Raw genomic sequence first — 26,600 nt, 5'->3', positions numbered from 1 at the left:
CATTATTTTAAAGATAATCGTTCTAATTAAATAAGATGAGTATATAAAGAAGAATATATTTTGATGGAATTAAATGTGAAGCATAATGGAGAGTTTGGAATCTTATGAACAAGTGGCCTTTGAGAAATTAATTCAAAGCTATTATTAGGAAAGGAAAGCTTTGGGTATCAAAATGAATCTATGGTTCCTTACATCATTGATGTCAGACAATAAAAATAGGCTCATATAATATATATTGCTAGCACTTGTTTAAAATTGTAAGGAATTATACTATGAACAGAAATACCATGCAGATCACAAAGGTTCACTCATAAAGAAAAAGAAGGTTTAAGAGAGTTATGTGTTAATTCTTAAGAAAAGGTGTCTGGAATCATTAGAAAATGTCAGGCATAAGCCATAGAGTACATCTATTGGTTTCTAGATACATATGAAAATAATCACAAATAACCAGATAATTAATTTCCAAAATGTGTGTGTGTTGTTCTTATATTCATAATAAAAGATAATGGTTTGGGTATATATTATCACAATCTTTCTCATATGCCACATCATCTTCACCCTATGGCAGGTTTAGGGAAGTTTGTAATGTTTAATGTTTTGTCGCTTTATTATTATTATTATTATTAACAACATTCTGTTGGGAGTTGCCCAGGGTGGCTGGGGAAACCCAGCCAGATGGGCAGGGTATAAATAATAAATTATTATTATTACTATTGGCACTTTCAGCTATTTTGAATTAAAACCTCAGTTATGATTCATACCTGTGTGATCACTCCTGTATTTGGCTCAGTCTTTGTAAATTTGCTCCTTGTTATTTGGTCAGTCTATATGTGCAACTAGTTTAGGCCTGTTTTGTCTTGCTGTTTGGTATTGATTCAGTGGAGCTTAGCAAACAAAATAGTTGCTTACCACAGCCTAATCAAGTGAGGTTGTCCACCATCACCGAAACATAGAGATGAATAAGATTTTCTGGCTGTTTGTTACACCAAATTACGAAGTAGTAAGTATTTATTTTCAGTATTTTGAATACTGATACATTGGGCTTCTTTTTCTTTTTCCAACTTCTAGCTCCACACGAGTTGCCAGAAATTCCTAAAACTAAAACACCTCACACACTTCAAATGCCCACGGAAACATTGGGTAATGGCAAGTTTTTAAAATACGACTAACAATCATTTTAACTTCACTTCTTTAATATTTCATTAAAAAGCTATATTGCAATGGTAATGTTTTCTTTAGTTCTGTACATGATGGATTATGATGCAACCAATTTCCACTTCTCTCAGTTATCTTTCTATAATTTGCAAAATTATGTCCCCAGAAGGCCCTGTATGACAATGGGGGTCTTACAGACTTGTAAGGTGAATTTTGCACCGATGCTCTTTATAAAGGTTTGGCCATTTCTTTCACTATAGCTTCAAATGAAATGCAGCCAGTTCCTTCAGCACCCCAGCCACCTGCTCCAAAAGCCACACCAACAAGGCTGGGTAATTATTATTATTATTTTTCTCTTACATTGCCTTTTTCAGGACAGATGTTATTTGAATAGTTTGGTACTCGGGACAAAAATAAATAAGTAAGTAAAATGCAACAATAAGCATATAAACAATAAGTTTATATGCACATACGGAAAAGTAATATGGGGAGACCACACAAATTTTGGTGCCCATAATCATAAGCACATTCAGCTGATCAGCACTTCCATAGTCTCTCCACATTGTGGGTAATGCAGAGGGAGAGGACAAGATTTCAGTAGGCTCAAACAGGATTTCTGGGCAATTTGTAGCAGCTCAGCTGGCAGCGTCAAACAAGCTGTCCAGGCTAGATACTACATTAGCTCCACATCTTTGCCCTTAAGTACAAAATTGCCAGAGCAGGGGGAGCAATCTGGATTAGAATTTTAGCATGGTAAGTGAGCTTTGATTTTCCCCCTCTGATATGACTCTGATGCAGATTGGTGGCTCCACACTATCGATTTGCATAGGGGGGAAATTATATACATAGGCACAAATTCAGAAGGGGGAAAAATCTAGAATTTAAATAGAAATACAATAAGTCTCACCTTAACAAAGAAGACATTAGATGAGGTGTTTGTCAGTTTGCTGACCAGCAAACTGCTGATGGGCATTATCAAGGCTTTTGCGCTCCCTTTTTATAATTACTTATCTTTGAAGCAGATTTGGACTGGACAACCCTCACCTAGCGGGTTCCTAGAAACAGAGGATTGTCCTCTGGCAGCCCTTCCAACAGAGGACCGTCCTCTGTAAAGTAGAACCCATGGCTACCCTATTAAACCAACAGTTTTTATCTGCCTGCAAGCTGCTTCGGTAGAAAGAGCTGTAGGTCTTTGAGACACCTTGCCCCTTACATATTGAACTGGCAAGAAAGAAGCCATCAGGATGCTATTGTTGCTGTCATAAAAGTCCCGTTGAGGTATTAGGAACTCCCTTTTATCTTAGAAGGGAAAACGGTATGTTTGCAGAACATGCTGAAGAGGATCTTAGTGCCCAAGACACAGTTTCAAATAATGTGATTGAGCATGGGCCAAACGACACATCATGCAATCACATGTTTCAACAGTGCGTGTATTGTTTTTATGGTAAATAAGAGCCACTGGAGAGCCCACTCAGAATCAGAACCTTTCCTCCTACACCTACCCCACAAAGCTGTACTTTGGAGGGAAACTCCCGTTGGTGCCAGTGGCCAATGGTGGGAGCCAGCACATCTGGGTGGGTGTGTTCCGTCAATGCTCCTGAACTGTTTGTGAACTGCTAGTCTGGCTCTTGCATGGAGGCAAGCTGGATTCCATGCCCTTTTTACATCCCAAAGAGGTGATCACCATTGTCAAATGTGGACATGCCGACAATCTGGCAAATCCTTGATTGGGATCTCCTAGTCCTTCCGGCTTATAGAAGTTATGGCTTATTTTGATTGCAGATTTTTTGGTATGTTCAAGTTTCCAAGGCACGCTTTACTCTTAATGTGGATATAGATCAGATAACAGGAACAATCACCATCATAATTTAATTTTTCTTTTCTTAAATTAACTTACTTGACTCTGAGATCCACAAATTCCTTCATAATTTCAGAAGTCAGTCCATCAGGTTTTACTATTTACCTGGCATTTTAGTTACTATTTCAAGCACACTTTCTTGGAAGGCTTCATTGAAATTTTCCCTGGATTTCCTCTGCAGTATTTAAAGTATACCGGAGGGAGACATTTCTTTTCATTTAGAAACACTCTGGGTGGCCAATTTATGGTGAGGTTTAAGTTTCTGAAAAGATGCCTTTGTTAAGATGGTTGTTATATTTTGCACAGAACTCTGATAGCTCTTCATTTATGCAAAAAGGAAAAACCTAGTTCCTTTAGCCAAGAGCTATGAATCATGCAACTTTTTCCTTGTAAAATCTCCAAGGTTGCTTGTGTACTTTCTGTTGGCAATGAACCATTTATCCAAGTCTGCCATATTTGCAAACAAATCCTTTAATTCAATTGACGTAAATTAATTTGGTTTGCGGATGGTGGGCATTTTCTGTATAATGCATACAGCATTATACAGAATTCTTCCTTCCATATGTTTTTAGAGTTTCTAATAAAAAAAAATATTTTTTAATCACTTTTCCCTCTAAAAATAACAAAGTACACATCACCCTAAAATTATATGGAAAAGGGTTCCTATTTCATGTAGTGTACATGACTTGTCCCCATAATTTTTTCCTTGTTGGTCATCCTATTGATGAAATTATATTGTTGGAAGGACTCACATTCATGTCTGCTCATGAGCCAAGCAAATATATGTTTCTCTAACTCTGGCTTATGTCTAGACATGAGTGTCTGTCCTAATACAGATTTAATCATGGGAGTAACTTGTAGCTTATTCCCAGGAGTGAAACTGGTAATATCAGATGTGACCTAAAGTCTATTCTTGATGTTTCTTGGACGTGACCCCTCAGCACAGGGGCTCCCATTCGCTTCTATGAGGAACAGTGATTTTTTTCTGGATGTACTCAAGAGTACACAGTACCAGCACCATTTTTTTCTAGAAAAAAGCAATGGTTAAAGTTGTGGGGCTTAACTATAACAACTACATGGTGAGTACTGGCACATTTTTTCTAGAAGAAAAGCACTGATGAGGAGGGAAATGCTCAGCACAGTATATGCAGTAGGAAATATGAACTCCAAAAGTTAGTGAAGCAGATCGTGAGTTTATGTGGTGGACTGTTTAGCTTTTTATACCACAGAATTCAGACTGGAGATGCATTTTTAAATATCTTGCAGTCCCTTGTCAAAATGTGTTCTTAAACTTTCTTTGCTTTCTTTATGGAACATATTATGAAATTTCCTATTAATTCATCTGTTCCAGGACACATAGAGAACACACGTATTGTGTGACTCTAACATGGCACATGGTTTTCTGATTTTCAATATCTAGTGTGGTGCAGTGGTTAAGAGCGGTGGACTCATAATCTGGGGAACCGGGTTCGCGTCTCCGCTCCTCCACATGCAGCTGCTGGGTGACCTTGGGCAAGTCACACTTCTTTGAAGTCTCTCAGCCCCACTCACCTCACAGAGTGTTTGTTGTGGGGGAGGAAGGGAAAGGAGATTGTTAGCCGCTTTGAGACTCCTGAAGGGGAGTGAAAGGCGGGATATCAAATCCAAACTCTTCTTCTTCTTCTTCCATTGTCTGGACTTTGTGAACAGCTTTCTGTTTTCCTAAAAAACAAATAACAAACAAACCCCTGACCATTGCAATTTGCTGATTGCTCAGAACCTAGCCTCCTGGTGCTAATTAATTTTCTACAGACATGTTGTCCTGAGCAGGCATTCAATTCAGGTTGCATGTAAAAGTGCACCTACACACTTTCCAAAACAATTCACACTTTCCAAAACAACGTGCAAACTGAAACACAGCCATCTTTCAAAATTTACACTCCTCCAAATTTTGCAGTGTAGTTCTCCAGCCAAATAACATTTACAAAAATGCACATACAACAAGCCTGTAATGTATGTGCATTTAACTTGCGCACATTCAGCTTTACATCTCGGGACAAAACCAATGAAAATATTTCATTAAAACAGTAATACCAAAAAAGAGAGAGAGAGAAATATGGTTAATCAACCATGTGAACGCTGAGATTAAACCAGAAGGTGTTTGGATAGGCAAACTAGTAGAGGATTCTTCAAATTCAGAGGACAATGTGAAATCAAGGCCTTTAACTGTGTGCATGGCAAAGAAGAGAGGTAAAATTTCACAGGTACAGGCACAGCATTAAAGGAATAGTATGTCAAGGATTCTGCATGGAAGCAGGAGCAATAGCTGGAAGCACTGGAAACTGGGTTAGGTGTGACGGAGATTCTGGAAGAAAGAATAGACACCATTTCTGAGCTGCCTTAGTCAACATTGTTATTTTGATTTCCTTGATGCCAAAAATGTGTCTAAGGACCTCAGAAGGCATGGTCTAAATTTTCTTTTGGCTTTGTGGTAAAATACAGATGCAGAGCCTGAGAGTGACCACAGACTGTATTTGATAATTGCAGCCTGCTAGTTCTAATGGATCATTATCCTTTAATTCAATTTTATATGCTGAAATTTGTTTTTATAGTGAATTACATCTGAATGAAAAGTTAAAACATCCCAATGGTTTGGGTGGAGAGTTGTTTTTTGTCAGTAGGCAATGTTTGTAGCTTGATACAAGAAAATTGGTTCCCTTTCCACATCAGCTAGTATGCTGATGAAGTCCTGGGCATGAATTAGTTGAGATTCCTGCATAGCAGCGGGCTGGACTAGATCACTTTAGGGGTTCCTTCCAGCTCTACAGTTCTATTACCTCCATGTGCTAGATTGGCCTTAAATTATCACCAGTTATTAATGGTGGTTGTTTTCCCTTTTTACCTCTGACTTCATAAATGGGAGTTATTTATAGGATATCTTCTCCTGTCCTGAACATTATTTATTCCATTTATAAAGTACTTCCCTACACTGTCCTCAGAGTGAACCTTTTCTTGGCTTTGTGGTACAAAGGGCTTTTTTGTTGTCCTCTGATTTTTGTGGGTGGTTTTAAAGCCTAAGGCTTGCGGTGTTGATTGTAATAAGGCCAGCCAACCGCTACAAAAACATCTGCATGAAACGAAAAGGAGGAGTAACTTTTCCGCATGGAAAGTATGCAAAACCATATATAGCATAAATGTTTTTAACAACTAAATACTAGGAAATGATAGGAGAAAAATGGTTGGCTGCATTTGTGGTGAAAAATGTATTGATACATGGTAGGAGGCCTGCCCCATGGGATAGTGAAGGACTTGAAAAAGGAAAACACACTGCATTTTCGTTCAAGAAATGCTGAATTGCTTCTTCAAAGTTGAAATGTGACACAGCAGTGTAAGATAGTGAGTGAGATGCAATTAGTGCCTTTTATTGCTTGAATGTTTTAATGAGGGTGAAAGAGGAGAGCGCAAAATATGGTTTGAAGTTCAACATCAAAAAAAAGAAGATCATGGACACTGGTCCCATCACCTCCTGGCAAATAGAAGGGGAAGAAATGGAGGCAGTGAGAGATTTTACTTTCTTGGGCTCCATGATCACTGCAGATGGTGACAGCAGCCACGAAATTAAAAGACGCCTGCTTCTTGGGAGGAAAGCAATGACAAACCTAGACAGCATCTTAAAAAGCAGAGACATCACCTTGCCAATAAAGGTTCGTATAGCTAAAGCTATGGTTTTCCCAGTAGTGATGTATGGAAGTGAGAGCTGGACCATAAAGAAGGCAGGTCGCCGAAGAATTGATGTTTTTGAATTATGGTGCTGGAGGAGACTCTTGAGAGTCCCATGGACTGCAAGAAGATCAAACCTATCCATTCTTAAGGAAATCAGCCCTGAGTGCTCACTGGAAGGACAGATCCTGAAGCTGAGACTCCAATATTTTGGCCTCCTCATGAGAAGAGAAGACTCCCTGGAAAAGACCCTGATGTTGGGAAAGATGGAGGGCACAAGGAGAAGGTGATGACAAAGGATGAGATGGTTGGATAGTGTTCTCGAAGCTACTAACATGAGTTTGACCAAACTGCGGGAGGCAGTAGAAGACAGAAGTGCCTGGCGTGCTCTGGTCCATGCGGTCATGAAGAGTCGGACACGACTAAACGACTAAACAACAACATTGCTTGAATGTTAGGTGTATCAATAACCACATCACTGACTTAGTCACCATAAGACTATGGAGATGTGTATCATAAGCAAACACAACCATTGGGGGGGGGTAATCTTGGGGGGAAGCACTTGGTTAGATTTTTTGGTTGTTGCTGTTTTAATCCTGTAAAAGGCATTGGGCCACAACATTGGGTGTCCAGTCCTTCCCCATATAGGCGCAGTGCACCTAGATGAAAGGTCCCCCTTAGGGCTCAGTTCAGGTATTTATGTTCCCCTGTTCTCAGCACAGAATAGCCTGGAGAACAGGTAGTCTGTGCAAACCTGCTGCACCCCATCCAGCTCTTCCCTACCATTCCAGATTGCATATAATTTGAATGCTAGATGGGGCTAAGAGAGGATGGGAACAGACATGCACACGCCACACAAACACATACCCTAGACGCACATTGTGGCTGGAATCCAAAGCCCTGCACAATGAGTTCCATGTCCGCATGGAAGCTTCGAACTTGTTTTTCTAGTACAGTGATTGCCCCTGCCAAATGGCAATTTGGTTTTTGAAAGTGAAGGAGCTGCTATTCCCTACAGAGATCTACTATTCATATTTTTAAAAAAGGTTAACATTTCCACTGGGCACCTCAAACCCCTTTGGCATGCCTAACAGAGTTCTTTGGATCCCACCCTGTATGTTTACTTGCTAGTTAAATAGTGCAAAATGTAATTCTAATATGTAGCTCATGTATAGAATATTCTACCCAAAGGTAAAACTCACCTGGCCCTTTGCATCACTTGCTAGTAGGCAATAGGGCACTATGTAGGTTTGTACAGATGATTATTTCTGTTTTACTGTAGTTGACAGATAGGGTCTAGGGACTTCTGTAACTCCTACTTAGTGACTTCTCCTACCTGCCATTTGCAGGGCAACATAGCACAGGTACCATGTAAATTGATTTCCACAAGAGAAAGCAAAGTGGATCTGATGTTGCTCTCCTGAAATTAATATGTATTTTAAATATAAATATTCAGCAAAAGATACTGACCTCAACATGTTTGTGAAACCTTTAGAATATCCTATGTGTCCAAGTTTGAAGAAGAAGAAGAAAAATATTGGATTCCCCTTTTCTGTTTGTGAGAGATGAGTGTAGTTTTTCAAAAGAAAAGCTATTCCCCTTAGTTTAAGATCCTCAAAGACATCTTCATTAAGATGTTGTCATTTGTGAATGCGTTTAAACTTGATTAGTTAAAAACCAACCAAATCAAAAGCTTTTTCCAAAAAATTACTCTTATTATTGATACTAGTTACATGCAAGCAAAGCCACCTCCGAAAATAAAAATTAGATTTAAAAGAAATCATAATTACAACTGCTATCAATTTATTATTTTTAGTTTTCAGCAAAACACAACCTGGTCTTTCAAGCCCCAGAAGATCTGATGAGACTGACATATCAGACTCCGAACCAGGTATACCATTGCATCCTATGCTTACCACCCATGGAATTAAGACTGCAGTCTTCAGACTGCTGTACTTACTTCAGAATAGTTTCACTGAAATCAGTAAAACTGTTCTTGAATGAGAAGCTGGGGGGGGGGTGTCCTTAGGTGCCAGCTCTCAATACTTCTTTCATGTCATTAGAATTTCTGTTTGCAGAATCTTCTGCGGAATGACTCTATCTGAAACTGAATTTAGAGAGCAAAATCTACAGACTACAATTCCAGATAACGCCATCCTCACAGTCTGGCAAATTACACCTGCACATAGCGGGTTGCATCCCTCTGACCAGGTGTCCTCTCCCGCAGTCTGCTGGGATCAAGAGTGCATCTGAAATGGGTGAAACCAGGACAGATTAAGGATTCTGTTTGTGTACCACCCACCCCACTGATCAACAGTGTCCCTTCCTGAGCTAGCTAGCGTGCTTTCAGAGTTGGTGTTGGAGTCCCCCTGGCTGGTTGTGCTGGAGGACTTTAATATTCACACTGAGGTTCCCCTCGAGAATGCCTCAGGATTTCATGTCCTCCATGACAACCATGGGTCTGTCCTAAGTAATGTCTGGCCCTACCCATGCTGCACTCTGGACTGGTTTTCTGTGTTTGTTTGATTGTATGATGGTGATCTTAGTGTGGAGGGACTCTATAGTTCTGTTGCCATGGTCAAACCACTGCCTTGTGGGGTTTAGAACTCAGAGCCTCTGCAGGGGTGGGGGACTGATTAAGATGGTCAACCCCAGTAGGTTGATGGATCCAGATGGTTTCCTGATGGCTTTGGGACAGTTTCCTGTTGTTCTCCCTTATACACCTTCTGTTTTTCCCAGTGTGTGTTGTATGCTGTAAATTCCTAGAGGTTCAAAGCCTGCCTATTTTGGGCTATATTTAAGGCCCCCTATGTGATGTGGATAATAATAGTGCAGTCGTATCTCAGCTCCCGAACGCCTTGCAAGTCGAATGTTCCAGCTCCTGAAGGATCAAAACCCGGAAGTGAGTGTTCCGGTTTTCTAACGTTCTTTCGGAAGCTGAACATCTGACGGGGCTTCCGTGGCTTCTGATTGGCTGCAGGAGCTTCCTGCCACCAATCGGAAGCTGCACTTTGGAAGTCAAACAGACTTCCGGAACGGATTCTGTTCAACTTCCGTGGTATGACTGTATTAAAAATATTGGTATATTTATATCTCATCTTTTTCCCAGTGAGACTCAAGGCAGCTTATCGAGATAAAATAGAACAAGTTAAAAACATAGGAAAGAAAACAGAAAATAAATAGTCTTAGAGTTAAATCTTATGTCTTAAGTCTCTTCTACTGAAACCAGTGTGGCCAAATGCAAAAGAGAGCAGGCATTCTGTTCCTGTAATGTCATGTAGAAGAGGGTATTTCTGCTGATATAGGTGACCACCTTGGTTGACCAGAATGGGACTTCAAAGTGCCCCATATGTTCTCACTGCTAGGTTAAGGCTACACAGTTACCTGGAAGCAAGTCACACAAACTATTAGATTTTCTGAGTTTACGTGTTTACATTGCACTATAACTTTTAGTAGACTATGTTGCTTATTACAGTGTTGCTGCTTGTGGTATTCCACTTTGCTTGGATAATGCCACTTCAGTTGAGTCGTTAATAAAACCTTAAGTTTTTCTGTGTGGCACTGATTCAGATACCAAGATGTAATCCAAAACAATTACAGTATGGGTGGGCAGGCAGGCAGGAACTAGACAGATGACCACTCAGCATTTGTTCAAATCCACATACACTACGAAGAAGGAAATCTTTCATACAGTGCGATTTAAACAGATGACTTCATCTGTAACACCTACTAAACTGGTAAACTAAAAACAATGGCCAATAGTCAAGGAAACCCTTCAGGTTTTTCCTACAGAAAAATAGCTTTCCTCCTGCAGAAACTTTTCCCCCCACCAAGCTGGCTTTTCTTCTTATACTTGTCAACATTTCTTCCAGCAGTAACAAATGAACCCACCCTGGAATCTTTCACACCAAAAACATCCAAGCCTCTTGACTGGCCAAAGACACCACAGGGACAGGGTAATGCTCTTTTTCAACGTGAATGGTCATACTGTGTGTCATGTTTCATCAGAAACATTTTCATTCCACGTGAATCCATTTCTTTCAGAATAAAATCATCACCATCCTTTCCATACTCACCTTTTATCACACTTCTAGCTTCTACAAAGTCTCCAAACCTTTGTAGAAACATGGTTCATCCTTTTATTTTCAATTTCAGTTATGAAAGCTGCATGGGCTCCCTATCATTTATTATTATTATCCATCTCTTTGCACAACTGTCTTTGAGGGAAATTGACACTTGTCACTGGAGCACTGAGTTATGCTTAAGATCAGTGCAGTGTGGTCTGCAACTCCATCACTTTCATCAGCCTTGCGAGTCCATTCCATTCTGTTCATCATTGCAAGAGTGTTGCATGAACGGTTTGTTTAAATTTTGAAGGATTTTAAATGTAACCATGATGCTCTTTTCAGCTTCATCTGAAACACCATTTATTCCTTTTAAATGGAAGACTTCTGCCACTCCAGAAGGATGGCATGTGAGCCCTGGTAATTAAATACTCACTTTATGTATACGCTACAAATGGCCTTTTTAAAACTCTTCTCTGTTCAGCTGTGCAACAGCTACTAGAGCATCAATCCTATCCCTACTTACAGTACCTGGCGGTAAGCCTCATTGAATTCAGTAGGAGTAACTTCTGCATAGACATGATTAGGATTGCATGCTAAATTACTATCAGTTACTACTTTTCTGTGATAAATCTGAGTACTGTGATAAATTTTGATTCACACTAAAAAACATTTCTTCTGTTTATTTTTTTCTCAAGAGCTATTGAACCTGGGTTTGGTAATGAAATGCAGATTGTTCACAAATCTATATTACTTTTGTTTTAGATACATTGATTATGAACATGAAATCAATGTATGCAACTATTGATGATTAATTTGAAATTTATTTCTAGCTTTTTCTGCTTTCCAGATCTCATGCATTAAGAGTTTATTTTCCATTGAATAGGCCATGTTGTATTACTGGGGCTTATACAATCAAGCTCAGAAGAGTTTGTGGGTGTGCCCTCTTCCCTTTTGCCATCTTTCTGTTGAAATAGGGGCTGTTGCTGCCAGTTTTGTACATGAGTCGTTATTAAAATGTGTTTAGTGTATTTGGTGATAACGGACATTCTGTTTTGAATTTGATAGGTTCCCAACCCCAACCCAATCTTTCTATTTCCACATTAAACATTTTTGTTTTATCAATAAATAGGAAATATTTCACTTCAAGATTGGTAACTTTTAGTTATATTTGTCTTTTTCTGTTCAGTTTGAATTCTCTTCTTTTTCTAGCCACTAATCAACCACCTTTGAAGCAGAATACACCTAAAACTTCTAGAATTACTGAACGATTAAAAGCTGCTCCAGGTAACATTCATTTCCTGGAAAAGTTGTATAACTTGCATTAAAATTCAGTCCCTGAAGAGCCCTGAAAATATTTTTATTGCCATTTTTCACCACTGCAAATAATAAAAACAGAGTGTTCTTTCAAATGTAGTATTTGGCTTACAGCTACAGCATTAATTCTTGAAATTTGAAAACGTTATTGCTCTTAATTGAAATTGCTCGTTGAACTGATGCCCAATGAAATATCTGACCTTTGATCAATTTAACAATGAGCATTTGTGAAACAGTGTGGGCAAATGTGCTTGCTGTTGTTATTTGAAGATTTGCCCCTAGAAATTATAAACGCAGCCATTTCCTGTTTTCATCAAAAGTGTGACAACTATTTTAAAAGGCCAACGGCAAATTGAGCAAATTGCTTTTCTGAAGGAAAGTAATGCTTATCCACATAAAAAGAAAACATTTATTTTAAAAAAATATTTATAGTACTTGAATTTGGATGATTTTTAGATAGCTTTCCTTGTGGGCAAAGCACTTGTGAGGTCACAGCTGCAGAGATACAGTGGGGGAGCCATACCAATTCTCCCACTGGTGTATCAGCACATGCCCCATTGTTCCACTTCCTTGCCCCTCCAAGTAAGCAGCAGCTATGCTGTTGTTAGGAAGCTACTGCTGCAGCTACACCCCTCCCCCCAGAAGCTGCTTCTGTCCGTGGTTTGGAACAAACTACAGTTTCCCTTTGTGTCAGGGAACTTGGTTTATCTAAACCATAGTTAGTTAATACAAGGATCAAATTGTGGTTTTGAACTACACTTTTATACCAGCTTTACTAATTTTCTCCACACGTATTTCTTGTGAGAGCTACCACAAGCCTTGTCAATTATGCATCAATTCTAGCATTACATAATCAGCATAATCAACCATTACATGAGTAATGAAAATATTATTTAACAGTATATGTAATTGATGGCACTTGAGAGAGTTCAAAGCACTTCACATACGTTATATTTGTAATCCTTATAACAACTTGGTAAGGTAGGAATATTGGAATATTGTTATTCCTATAGATAGATCACCTGGGCATGAGGGAGAATGGCTTTCTTACTGGGAAAGAATAGACAAATATGATTTTGCTGTTGTCTGAGGCTTTAAGGGGTATATTTTTTGCAACAAATTTACAATTTTTAAACATCCTGTTTCATCTTCACTTTAGTTTATTTGATTCTAATTTCCTAGGAAGAAAATTAAAAAAGACAGTAAGAAGCAAAAATCTATAATACAACCTGTGTCTTTCAGCTCTGCCGGAAACAGAATTGGTTCCTTCTACACCTAAACCTTCTGCCCATCCCAAAATACCAGAATCTAAACATGGTAATAACAATTCATGCCATGGATTGTAATTATTGTTGTTGTTTGAATTCAAAGTTAGCCTGTCCGTAAGAAGCTATGTTGTTGGTTTGAGGAAATACAAAACCCTTTCGGTCAACTTCGTGTAGGCTTCAGTCTTTGCGCGCTACCTCATATATTCATATTCATAAAATCTTTCGGTGAAAACAGTTATAATAAGGAAACCATGAAGGAATCAGAAAGAACCCTATTTTTATATTAATTGCAAGTAATCATATACTGATTCTGGGCAATGGGAAATAGATCTAACTTTAAACATCTTTTATGAATAACTGTCTAATTCCCGCATGATTTATTGCTCTCTCTCTCTCTCTTTTCTTTTTCATCAGCAGAAAAAGAACCTCAATGGGAAGCCACTACACTTAAAATTTATAAAACCCCTGAATTGCCAAGAACAACACAGGGTAATAATTAGGTTTACATGAAGTGACAGATGAATAATTGTAATAGTTAAATAACTCTGTATGTGCCTCCATTTATTCTATAGATGGTTGGTCTATTAAATATGGGCCACATGGAATGGACTGCGAATAGACACTGTCAAAAGCTACAGAACAGAGTCAGTTCTTTCCTTTCCCCTTCCTCTCCTGTGCCACTCACCTGCCTAGTTAGAACATTAGAGGGAAAATGTACTATGGACTTTTTCAGCCCACCCCCTGTCCTAACAATTCTACATGAGTGCAAAAAATATGGTGAAGCAGACTTTTGTATATGCATCCCCTGTAGGATCTGGCAAATGCAAATGTACACAGGTACTTCCCAGTGTTGGTTCTCTGCATGCATTCAGTATTTGGGAGTCTATCAGGGTGCCAAAACACTGGAGTGGGACCTTTGAACGCAGCACAAAACACAATATTGGTGCTTCAGGTTTTTTATGATGCTTACTATCTCTGGGGTCTGGAAAAAACAAAACAATACCCCCAACCCCCCAATCATAGAGGAGGACTGGGGAAGGCAAGGTTAGCATTCAGACCTTATCTTTGAAAAACAGGTGATCTGTGCTGTTTGTTGGACAGGAAACTGCTGAAAGAAAAATGCATAGCAGTTTGCAGGCATTCCAGGGAATAGGTTATTTTCTTCATATATTGATCAAGTTCCAAAAAACGGTGAGACTAGTTCTGTGAGCCCAAGGGGCCATGCCTGTAACCCTGTGCAGACTTACCTGTCTGACTTGCTAAGATTTGCTTCGAAATATGCACAGAATAATTTTTTTAACTCAAGTAGCAGCCCCTCCATGACCTTTGGCAAACTACTTTTGAGTCTCCCAGACTAGTTTGTAATATGGCTTTATTTTTAAGGGAGAAGGATCGAAAAGAAAATAATCACACAGGGATAGCGTAAGCCTGTTGTATATGCCATGCAGTTCTTGGTATCTCAGTAACTGTTTGTTTGGGATACTCCTATGTAGTTTTGGACTTAGGTGAGCACACAACACTGGTTGTGAAGGACTCCCCCTCGTTTTAAGCTCCCAGTGCTATCTGTGCTGCTTTCTTAGGGCACATACAAATGACCTTTTCATTTTTATTCCTTTCAGCTCCCAGTAAAACAAAAATCCCAGTTTCCAAGCCCCAAATCCCTCCCCATCTGGAAGAGCCAAAGATTGTACCGGGTAATTGCTATGTACTTTCCTATAACTATTTTATTCCACAGCATGGATCAAGCTTTCTTCTGACGGACTTGGACATGCAGTTCACAAAAACAGAACATGTGTTGTTCGTGTGCATTCATTCTTATATAATCTTAGAACATGTAATGCAATATAATTCCATTTGTAATCGCAAGTAACAGTCTGAGATTAAAAACAGCTTCTAAACACCAAATTAGATTTTGCTGTCATGTCAAAGCTTATAGTTCTGTTGTTTTTTAAGTTAAAATATTGTAATGGGGTGAATTAAGTTGCCATTACCTAATTTGTTTGAAATCTGGCTCAGGTTTGACAATTAAGTTAATGTTGGTTGATTTGCTAGCTCAGTCACTACTAGCAATAAATAATGATAGGGATAAAATTCTGAAAGAGGTTTCAAGAAAAATACCAACGAAAACTCAATGAAATAATATTTTGACTGGAAATAAGTGCTATGCTACTTCTATTCCATACAAAGCAGTATGGTACTATGGGTGCTTGGGCTCACCTGACCTCCCGGCAGCTGAGTTACAGTTATTTATTGGAAGGTGAGGCAGCAGGGAGATTTGTGTGGTGCAAATGTACCACCAGGAGAGCTGTATTGGCTGTGCCAGTTCATTTGCCCAGCACTGATCTCCCTGCCTCCTCGTCCCTCTCCTTCCTGATAAGCAGCAGTGACTCAGCAGTCAGGAGTTCAAGTGAGTACCACTGCCCCCTACTTATGTAGATATTTCAGACCCAAGCAAATATTTTTATTTTTATTTTTCATGCTACCTCTGTTCATGAGAATTTCTGCAGAACTAAACAGACATATGTGATATATGCTAACATTTTGATATTTTTCATATTACAGCTTTGAGAAAGCACAACTAAACCATTCAATCTTAATATGTTCTTCGAAATCTGGCACTTTAATTTGCGACAACCAATTTCTTCAACCTGTGATGGCCAGACCCACTCTAGCCAAGCTCCTTGGGTGAAATTTCCCGTTTAGCTATGACTTAATCACCCCCTCACAGTACTTTGACCAGAAAAGCCCATACATTTCCCCCACCCCCCAAAAAATCTAGGTATGTCTCCAATGTGAAAGCAGGGACTTCAAAAACCTCTGCTAGGCTTAAAGTAAAACACATAGTATAGGAAGGTGCCATGTGCAGCCCAAGGACTTTGAATTTAAATACAGAGAATAAACACACACAGGCACATATAGTTGGAAATATATTTTCCATTCATATATACTATCAGCTTTCAGTCAATAAGAAGTACAGCTGTGCTCTGTGCAACATGTGGTCTTCTCCATCCATGTATAAAGATTAATCCAGAGATTTAAATGAGAGGCAACAGATGTGCCTTTCTCAATGTAAACTGAAATTTCCATATTGTTTATTTTCTTCATGCTTTTGTAGAGTTGAAGGAAAGTCATAGAATTTCACCAAGATTGAAAGGGGAAACTGGCCATTAAAAAGATGAGATGCTTTCCACTTGGATAAGTACCATGCATCTATTTTTAGTTATGAGTCAGAAGTAGAACGGGGTTTGTGTTACTTGATCTATACCCTAAAGCTTGCCCTGTCTCCTACAGGTCAGCTACTCTCCGGTGTACTCAGCTAAACATACAAATCTGAAATATTAGCTCAGGGGAGTCAAAAGCAGTTGGACTTCCTGTTGGTGACACAATTCCCTTGTGCACTGTTTGCCTTAGCACCAGAGAGGCTTAAATGTGCCAGGTTGACAGTGTGTGTGTCTTGGAATGGATGTTGATGACTGATGTATTATTTTTCACTTTCTTAGGAGGATAATATATGCTGTATGCTAAATATAACACGTTCATATTTCTATTAAATTAGCCTCAACATTCCTTTCCCTCTTGTTAAGCAGCAACCTGCAGAGTTGGGCATTGTCTTTCCCTTTTAAAAACTTATGGAAGTAATGAAACATTTTGGTTTCATGGATTGTAGACTTTTGCTCTTATCCTTAAGATATTCCACTGGAAGAAGCCTCATTTTCTCCACTTGTACTGGTACTGGATCAGGCTGTAATATTCCAACTTTAAAAGATTACTACCTTCTGCTTTTCATTGTGCTTGAATAACTCAGCCACATGATCTTCTGAATGCTCTGAAGCAGGGGTGAGGTATCTGTGGCCTCCATGTTTCATTGGAATATCATCAGCTCAAGCCAACATGTCCAATGGTCAATCCAACAATGTCTGGAGGGAGGACTAAAAATTTCCTGCTCTGGTTTAGAGAACTACAGGTGCCACTTCAGATGTTTTGAATTAGTAAAATGACAGCAAATATGAATATGCTTCCATCTTCTAATAACTCGCTTTGGAGGAGGACTTGATATTTTGTATAATATCATATTTGCCTTTAAATTATTTATGTTTTTCAGGGCAAAATACATCAGACTAAACTATTTTATCTGCACAATAACCTTGAGTGAAATAGGCTGAAATACGGATTTGTCAAAGACCACTAAGTTAACATTAGAGCTGAGCAAGGATTCAACCCCACAAGAACATAAGAAGAGCCCTACTAGATTAGACCGAAGCCTACCTAGTTCAACATCCTGTTTCCCACAGTAGTCAGCCAGATGCTCAAGGGAAGCCCACTGGCAGGATGTGAACCCAGTAAATAGCCCATTGCTGCTGCGTATCCAGCAACTGATACTCAGAGACTTGCTACCTCTGAACCTGGAGGATAGTAAATCTAGCCCTGCCCTCCATGCATTTTCTAATCAAGGTCTCCCAAATTAAATCCAACAGTGGTACTACACTACTTGATTATATTTATGATTAGGTAGACAGTCCAAAAATGCCGTTAAAACAGAGCATGCCACACATTATTTGAATACACATTCTAAAATCCTGAACTCTCGGATTTTCCTTTTTTAAGAGACTATCCTTTACTCCAACAGTTGCCAGCAAATTGATTCCAGTTCCCACCACAACTAAGATTTCTCACACTGTCGGACATCCAGGGGCAACAATGGGTAATATCTTTTACTTCAGCTAATTGTCACTATCCAGCTGGTTCTTTTAATTTCTTCTCATTACTACAAGGAACCTTTCATTTACTACAAGTGCATTTTCTACCACAATTTCGTCTTTAGAATTTTGCTAGCCTTTCAAATTTTAGGGTTAGTCTACTATAACATCCACCTTAGACATTGCTGCTGCTGTTTTAGGAGAGTAGTTCCCATGTACAGTATGTGAAACATACCCTATCCTACTAGCCCCATATTTTCTGCAAAAATCTTCAAGAACCTTTTCTTGCATGGGTGAAACTCTTGACCACTAACACATGAGAAACCAAGTCTATGACATGGATGCTACAGTTGCCACATATTGCAGACATTTGTGACATACCAAGACTGGAGCAACAGGGACCATGAGCATGACTTTGACAGAGTCAGGTCTATACGTCTGCCTGTCTCTTCTGCAAAGCTGCCAACTCCTCAGGTCAATAGACTGCTGACGAAAAAACCCACACCAAAACCCAGTGCTCCTATATGATGTACCATAGTGCTATCAGTATCTCAGACTTGAGACAATCTATTGCAACACTTTGCCTTCCCTCAGAACAACAACACATTTATTGATTGATTGATTGATTGATTGATTGGCCCACTTTGCACTAAAGCATGTCATAGGAACTCCTGCTGAGTACAGAATAATTCAAACCAATGCACTGGAGTGGAATGTCATATCCTATTAAGCAAAGCTTGACAGTTTAACTTGGTTTCACTGCTAGGAATTACCGTAGACACATCTAGTTAGCATCTGAATCCCCTCAGCTCCAGTCTTCCTCCCAACTGCCAAATCCTCCAGCCTGTCAGCTTTTATCATACTTCCACAGTCATTGCCAGCAAAAGTATTTGGTAACCCAGCTGCGAAAATTTGTAAACTCTATACATTAAATTAATTTTAATCTCAAAATAAATAGCGCAAGTTCACTCAGTCTGATTGCCCTTTTGTTTTACCATTAAATCCATAAGGAATCTTTTAGGAATATTTTTGTTTAAAATGTTTAACTGACACAAAACCATCATATAAAACCCTCCAGAATCAAATAAACTTTCATAATTAGGTTTGAATGTTGATGGTTTGAATCAACTGGTTATTCAAACCAGACTGGCTCAGAAATTTCTGTGGAATCGTGGTTAAATAGATGATGCGCCTGAGAAGGTACAAGCAGACTCTGTAATATATTGTTCCGATGCTTTAAAATAAGTCATACCAGATAATCAAGGGGAGTAGTTCCTCTGAATGGTGGAGTCCTGCTCAGGGAAAGGAGCTTGTAAAAGGGACCATTTTGCTGTGGCTCAGCAAAAAATTAAAGCTGAAACAACGCATTAAAAAAAAAAAAGGTGTTTGTATGTTGGATATAACAGGACAGACTTCATATAGAAAAACGTCTCCTTTCGAGCATGACCAGTAGGAGTGCTTCCATCCTTGTGGAGTACACTTGAGAGTTCTGGAGAGAGGAAAGGTAGGAGATATTGAATGTTGGCTCAGTGCATCACAAGAACATGTCGAGTAAGAGAGTAAGCCCCACTGAAGGCAGCAAACTTACTTCTGAGTAAACATGCAAAGGAATGCACCATCAGTCTTTAAGATAAATGTCATCTGAACCATATGATACAAAGACATCCTTTGAGTTGGCATGCGCTTGAATTATTTACCGATGTTTTTCCCCCAGCTGTAACTGAAGCAGATCAGTTTCCTTTTAAACCATCCACTGCACCAGAACCCTCATTTACTAAATCTGGTAATTATGTGTTTTTACAAATGTGCTTAATGAAACCTTCTGTGATGTCATTGCTGGTAGAGATTTTGTTGGTGCTACTCGTGTAGGCATTCCTTGTTCAAGCATAGTCCCTGAATAGGGCTCTGGTGGTACGAGTGCAAATATACTGCAGGTGCCATCTTGATTGGTCACTAGACTGTTTCCTGTCTAGACTCCCAGCAATCTAGATCTCAGCATTTTGGAACTTTAGATTGTTAGATTGTGAGCAATTAATCCTTCCTGCTAGGCTGACGGTCTGAAACAATCACAAACATGGCCTCTGGTTAACAGTTTGACTATTCAACTGTTTTAACATTTCCAGATGTTCTTGAAGAATGTGAATGGGAGGTCTGATTGAATAACAGAGCAAATCAATTACAAATAAAAATATAATAGGCAGTAACTGCCTCTCAGAGAGGTACATTTCAAAACGAGGTTGCATAAGGCATTTGATTGTATGTATGTATGTAAAATATCGCTCTAGTCTGCCTTTCCCAGTGTCAGAAAAGTATTTTGAAAACCAATACAATAAATAATCCATTAAAATTCTGTGACTGCAAAAACAGAACGATAACCGAAATAATAGCAACATCCATCCATCCACCTATCCCCAAGCCTTCACAAACAGGGTAGTCCTTACAGAAGCAAGTGAAGCAGGAGTGGTTAACTGTTTTCAGGATGAAGGACACTTTGACCCATGGACAACCTTCCACATCCTGCATAGCAAGGTGGGAATGAAGAAGATGGGAAACCACTTTCCCCCCATATTTTTTTTAATTGTAAACAAAATGCCACAGAATTATTAGACCCTAACAGAAATCTCTTGGTTGACCATACATGAGCCACAGATTAGCCACCCCTGACCCTAAAGATTAAGAGGCAGAAATGTACTTCCAAATTGTGGATCTTCAGTAATGCTTTCTTGCGTGTATGTTTTCCACTGTTAACTCGCTTGATTCTAAGATTTTGTAGCAAATTCAGACTTTAAAATAGTAGCATAGCCTTATGTTTATAGGGTGATGCAATAGTTACATTCATTCTGAAAGGTTTTCCTCATTTTAATCGTTACCTTTTTTTCTGGTGCAGTTTCGGAGCCTATTACATTTAGCAATGAACTTCCAATAGTAGGTAATGGTGTTTTCCTCGTGCACTGACTGGTCTTGTTCACTTTCTTTTCTCAGAAACCATTTGCATTTTCTCCTTCTGAAAGGTCATCTAACACCATCCTTCTCCCCCCCCCCCATTAAAATTCACCCTTTCTCTAGGTATGTTGATCACTTAGCACATTTGTAACCATTTTCATTTCCACCCCACAGAATTACTTTTTCTTTCCTCGCACAGTGATTCTGTCACCTTTTGAAAACAGCTGGAAGTAGCCACATTACACTGCAGTCAAGTCTTTCGTGTGTGATTCGCATTCCTTTTTTAAGCTCCAGAAATGGCCACGAATCATATGAATCACTTTAACCAACCTTATACATGTATTATGGCAACTTTCCTTTCAAAAGTCTCTTGTGTTGTCTGCCTTGGTACACTTCTTTCCCACAGCATGATTTTGTTTCATCACCTTCACCTTCGCATCTGAAAAGCCAGAGCCAAACATATTGGTCTTTAACAGCTCCTAACCAAGTTTTCTCTTTCAGCTCCAGAAGTCAAGCATCGTGTTTCGAGTCCTAAGACAACCATTGGCCCTCATGTGCTGCATACTAAACCTGGTAATTTTTCTCAGTTGTCACATTTAAAATGGTCTGTGTATGCATCTCAGTAACATTGCATGGGTGTAGTTGCCTTTGGTAATACATGAATACACCCCATTCAGTTTAAAGGAAATTTTGCAACCGAAATGAAGTGCAGGATTTCATTCGAAGCCCATAATGGCTTGCATTCAGTGGTGCCCTAGCAAGAGCAGAAGGGGCAGTTTCAGACCCTCTCCTTCACATTGCATCAAACACCAATCCAGAGGGTCCTCTGAGGGCTGCAGGTGCTTTTGTGGAAAGAGAAAGTTGGGAATGACGCGTTCTGCAAATGGAACTCTTTTTACAGTTCTTTGGATCTAAGACATTGATAGTAATTATATAATTATCTCGTTTTGGGGTGCTTGAGCATTTTGTTTGGTCTACATTTTTAAGCAAACTGATTTGATCTGCACTTCCAGGACTAATATTATCTTTACACAGAATATAGTTAAATGTTTCATTCTCACACACTTCTCCGAATTTTGCAATAACAGTTCTTTGCTCAAAAAATTACCAAAACGCACATATAAAAGCATGTTTTAAGTTAAAATGCATACAAAGGTTGAGGAAGAAATAGAATGATTCCTCCATCCTTAGCATTATTATAAAACCAGGCCTCTTACAAGTATGTTGTCAAGATAGCCTGGAGAAGAGGAGGTTAAGGTTTAGCCTGGAGAAGAGGAGGTTAAGGGGTGATATGATAGCCATGTTCAAATATATAAAAGGATGTCACATAGAGGAGGGAGAAAGGCTGTTTTCTGCTGCTCCAGAGAAGCGGACACGGAGCAATGGATCCAAACTACAAGAAAGAAGATTCCACCTAAACATTAGGAAGAACTTCCTGACAGTAAGAGCTGTTTGACAGTGGAATTTGCTGCCAAGGAGTGTGGTGGAGTCTCCTTCTTTGGAGGTCTTTAAGCAGAGGCTTGACAACCATATGTCAGGAGTGCTCTGATGGTGTTTCCTGCTTGGCAGGGGGTTGGACTCGATGGCCCTTGTGGTCTCTTCCAACTCTATGATTCTATGATTCTATGATTCTATGATTCTATGATTCTATGATTCTAGCCTCTTGTTACCCACCCCACAATTGCCATTTCACATCTCCGTGCATAATCATCAGTGTTGATGTCTGACCACTTTTCTTCCTTTCCTCACTTTGCTCATTAGCATGACATCTAGATTATCCTTTGATTTGATACAATTTTGGAAAGAAAATTATTAAGAATACATGCATGGACATTTTAAAGGCACATAGATTAATAAGTATTGATTTATCTTTAGTAAAATTTAATAATTCTTCTGATCTACCAGCAGACATTAGTAATATTGTTTTCAGTGTAAATTAAGATTTTTTTTCATATTTTATTTTATACGCTTACTCCTTGTTATGTTTTACTATTTTTGTTTGTCATTGTTCTGATGATTTTGTTCGTCACTATGGCAAGAAGCATCATTTATTATATATAAAAGTTTTGCTTTGTTTTTGTATAGATATGAAACCTGTTGCACATAGAACTGAGCCACCCAAGTCTGAACTAGGTAATGATGCTTCACTGAAATTTACATACTTCTGGGTTTTGGGGGGGGGGGTTGTTGATGTATGCCGCTCTGAGTACACTATCAACAGAAGATAAAAATATGTAAACATTAAGTAAAACCAAGTGGTATTATAGGAAATGCATTTTATTTTCTGAAATGCACATGTGTCTTGTTCTTATCTCATATGTGACTCAGACAAGACAAGCCTAATCTCAGATCCACCCCCCCCCCCCGTTTTGTTTCCAACAGTACCATTTATTACGGACTTGGACTCAATTAACCTCCATATTCATGTTTTCAATGGTCCCAAAGCTACTCCGGGTAATGGATTATTTACTTCCTTGAAAAGTATATTTTATCTGTTTATCCTTCTTACAACTTTATGAAACACTAATTGCACTTTGATTCTTCCGCTTGTCATGACTTCCAAACCATTTCTTTGCTGTTCCATCAAAGAACAACCACCCCCCCAAAAAATCTTCTTCATAAGAAGATTGCCATCAAACACAGCTTCCACACTTCTCTATACTTTTTGGTCAAACTTCATTCTATTCGATTTGAAGAAGGCAGTGTGTACACTTAGTAAGTTCAAATGTTTTGATTTTTCATTTCATCCAAGCTCTTCAGTGGTGTAACAACAAGAACAGAAGGTCCAAATTGGTAATTTTTTATTAATTTTTTATTAATGGGACGCAGGTGGCACTGTGGGTTAAACCACAGAGCCTAGGACTTGCCGATCAGAAGGTCGACGGTTCAAATCCCCGCGATGGGGTGAGCTCCCATTGCTTGGTCCCTGCTCCTGCCAACCTAGCAGTTCGAAAGCACATCAAAGTGCAAGTAGATAAATAGGTACCGCTCCGCCGGGAACATAAACAGCGTTTCTGTGCGCTGTTCTGGTTTGCCAGAAGCGGCTTAGTCATGCTGGCCGCATGACCCAGAAGCTGTACGCCGGCTCCCTTGGCCAGTAAAGCGAGATGAGTGCCGCAATCCCAGAGTTGGGCATGACTGGACCTAATGGTCAGGGGTCCCTTTACCTTTACCTTTAATTTTATTAATGTGTTGCTGTTTCACTTGAATTTATCCAGTATTTTGAGTGTTTGTTAAGCAGCTCGTTTTGCATTCATTTTGTGTTCATATCCTAATAGTATATATAACTACTCTCAGTTTTACTTTTATGTAAGAGTATTTGTTATCTTTCCTTCATCACAATGCAATACCAGGGCAGAGCAGGAAAATAAGAAAATCACATCAATAGCAGTCATCAACAAAAATCCAGAACTCATCCTATAGATAGAAGTGGAACCACTGACTCACCATGCCTCCAACTCTTGAACTGCAGTCAGTCTAGCAGTACAACGGCTGAGAGATTAATAAACAACAGTGTCCTACTTGTCTCTCTTCAAATCCATCTGATCATATAACTGAGTGACCCAAATCTGTTTCATTCCCAAAGCTAGACTTAAAGTGAGACTGTAAATGGGTCCAGATAAACCACTTCTTCCAATAGCACCTGAAGTTAAGCAGCTACCACCTTCCCTAAGAAGGAAATATTTGCAATTGGGGGATTTGCCACAAACCTCTTGATCCACGAGGGCTTCTTAATTAGTGGTCAAGCCATCACCTCTTGCAGTGCACCACTCATTTAAGGATGCTTTCAGCATTCCCTGGAACCATCCTTTCAACCCCTTCTGGCTGCGTTGTATCAGTCAAGCTTTGTGCCATTGGTCACAAATTTCCAAGGGTCTTATCTGCCTTCTCCAGCCATAAAACCTGAAACTGATCCAATGACACCTGAGCAGATGGCGCACTTCTCTAATCCTGCCCCTGATTCAATACCTAGTCATGGAGCTTTGCCAAATCAAAGCAGTTTGGGTCTCTCTGGATCAATATTTGTGTGTTTAAATGTCTGTCAAGTTTCCAAGGGCAGCCAGCCTGTTGTATCCATTCTTATAATCTGCACCTAAAGTCAAAACATGCTTTTTAAAAATTCCTTTGCATGTCTCTCCTTTATCCTTCTTCATTATCTTTAGTAGGAAGTAAGACAGAGGCATGTTGTACCCACATTCATTGCATCTGATCTCACACTGAGATTTCTGAACAATGTACCAATTTATAACTTGCGTGCTCTATTTTGTTTCCAGAAGAAAGAGACCCTGTGCCTTCCAGACCAAAAACTTGGCTCAGCCCTGATGTGCCCCAGACCAAGCCTGGTAAATTCATCTTTGTTTTGTATGAATTCATTCATCAGTATAGCTTTTTATCTATTTTGGCACAGCCTGGAATACTTCATTCTTTTTCCTAAAAATGCAGTCAAATATTCTAAGGGGGCAGAACAGGGTTTTATACGTGATTTCACTGACACAAGCAGTGCCTCAGAATGTAACCCTTGCATAAACGGGGGGGGGGGGGCACTGCCTGTACTTATTTCATTTTTACAACCCTCTTCCTCCCAACTGCTAGGTGCTAGGACACACCCCACATGGTGCAGTCTAGAGAAACTGCACAGAATTACAGTGCAGCTAGCAAAATAGACAGAAGCATGAGTACTGTGGTCTACTGGAAATCCACTTCTCTCTCTTCTTAAGGAAAACAGCCTCTGTAGTAGCTACACTTGGAACTTCATCCTTGGGAAAATAGTAAAGGTAAAGGGACCCCTGACCGTTAGGTCCAGTTGCAGATGACTGCGGCACTCATCTCGCTTTATTGGCTGAGGGAGCCGCCGTACAGCTTCTGGGTCACGTGGCCAGCATAACTAAGCCGCTTCTGGCAAACCAGAGCAGTGCACGGAAACGCTGTTTACCTTCCCACTGCATACTTTCAATCTGCTAGGTTGGCAGGAGCAGGGACCGAGCAACAGGAGCTCACCCCATCACAGGGATTTGAACCGCCGACCTTCTGATCAGCAAGTCCTAGGCTCTGTAGTTTAACCCACAGTGCCACCTGCATCCCATGCAGGGAAAACAGTAAGAAAACACAAAATAATGTACATTCATTGCCACTACACTGGAAATACTTCCACTTAGAGTTATCAGAGGACAAACTTGTACCCACTTGAAGTTGTAACTTGAAATTAATAAAAATAAAGTGCATTAAATGAGTGCTAGCTGCAAATGAAGCAAAGCTGTGTTTTTTTCATGCTTATAATGACTTGTAAGTTTATTATTGAATACATGCCTTTTTATTTACTAATGTTATTGATGATGCAGACATGGAAGCAGTTACTTTTAGAACTGAACAACCAAAGTCAACAATGGGTAAAACATTTTAATCATGGATGATTATATTTGCTTGCCTTCATAATTTCCAATAGAATTTCAAATCCTTTCTGTACCATACTGTACTTTCTTGTTCATCATTTCACCTTGACATTCAGCTTTCTTAGCTGCTAGTGTCTCTTCCATAACATTACTAAAATCACCATGCTGCACTTGGCCTAGAAAAGGATGACATTGCACTGAAACCCCAC

General features: G+C 39.4%; 1 protein-coding gene across 1 annotated transcript in view; it reads left to right on the top strand.

The window, feature by feature from the left end:
- Nucleotides 1–26,600, top strand: part of ABI3BP (ABI family member 3 binding protein) — a 135,306-nt gene that overhangs the window by 61,642 nt on the left and 47,064 nt on the right. The window contains exons 14-30 of the mRNA XM_077927179.1: nucleotides 1,069–1,140; nucleotides 1,416–1,487; nucleotides 8,529–8,603; nucleotides 10,585–10,668; nucleotides 11,122–11,196; nucleotides 11,989–12,063; nucleotides 13,336–13,410; nucleotides 13,779–13,850; nucleotides 14,981–15,055; nucleotides 17,989–18,063; nucleotides 19,773–19,841; nucleotides 20,946–20,987; nucleotides 21,503–21,574; nucleotides 23,087–23,134; nucleotides 23,384–23,455; nucleotides 25,276–25,344; nucleotides 26,341–26,388. Coding sequence (XP_077783305.1) covers nucleotides 1,069–1,140; nucleotides 1,416–1,487; nucleotides 8,529–8,603; nucleotides 10,585–10,668; nucleotides 11,122–11,196; nucleotides 11,989–12,063; nucleotides 13,336–13,410; nucleotides 13,779–13,850; nucleotides 14,981–15,055; nucleotides 17,989–18,063; nucleotides 19,773–19,841; nucleotides 20,946–20,987; nucleotides 21,503–21,574; nucleotides 23,087–23,134; nucleotides 23,384–23,455; nucleotides 25,276–25,344; nucleotides 26,341–26,388 — 1,170 coding nt within the window. The remainder of the gene's footprint in view (nucleotides 1–1,068; nucleotides 1,141–1,415; nucleotides 1,488–8,528; nucleotides 8,604–10,584; nucleotides 10,669–11,121; nucleotides 11,197–11,988; nucleotides 12,064–13,335; nucleotides 13,411–13,778; nucleotides 13,851–14,980; nucleotides 15,056–17,988; nucleotides 18,064–19,772; nucleotides 19,842–20,945; nucleotides 20,988–21,502; nucleotides 21,575–23,086; nucleotides 23,135–23,383; nucleotides 23,456–25,275; nucleotides 25,345–26,340; nucleotides 26,389–26,600) is intronic.

The sequence above is a fragment of the Podarcis muralis genome, chromosome 4 (assembly GCF_964188315.1).
Source record: "Podarcis muralis chromosome 4, rPodMur119.hap1.1, whole genome shotgun sequence".
Lineage (NCBI taxonomy): Eukaryota > Metazoa > Chordata > Lepidosauria > Squamata > Lacertidae > Podarcis > Podarcis muralis.
This window is presented reverse-complemented; position numbering and strand designations above follow the sequence as displayed.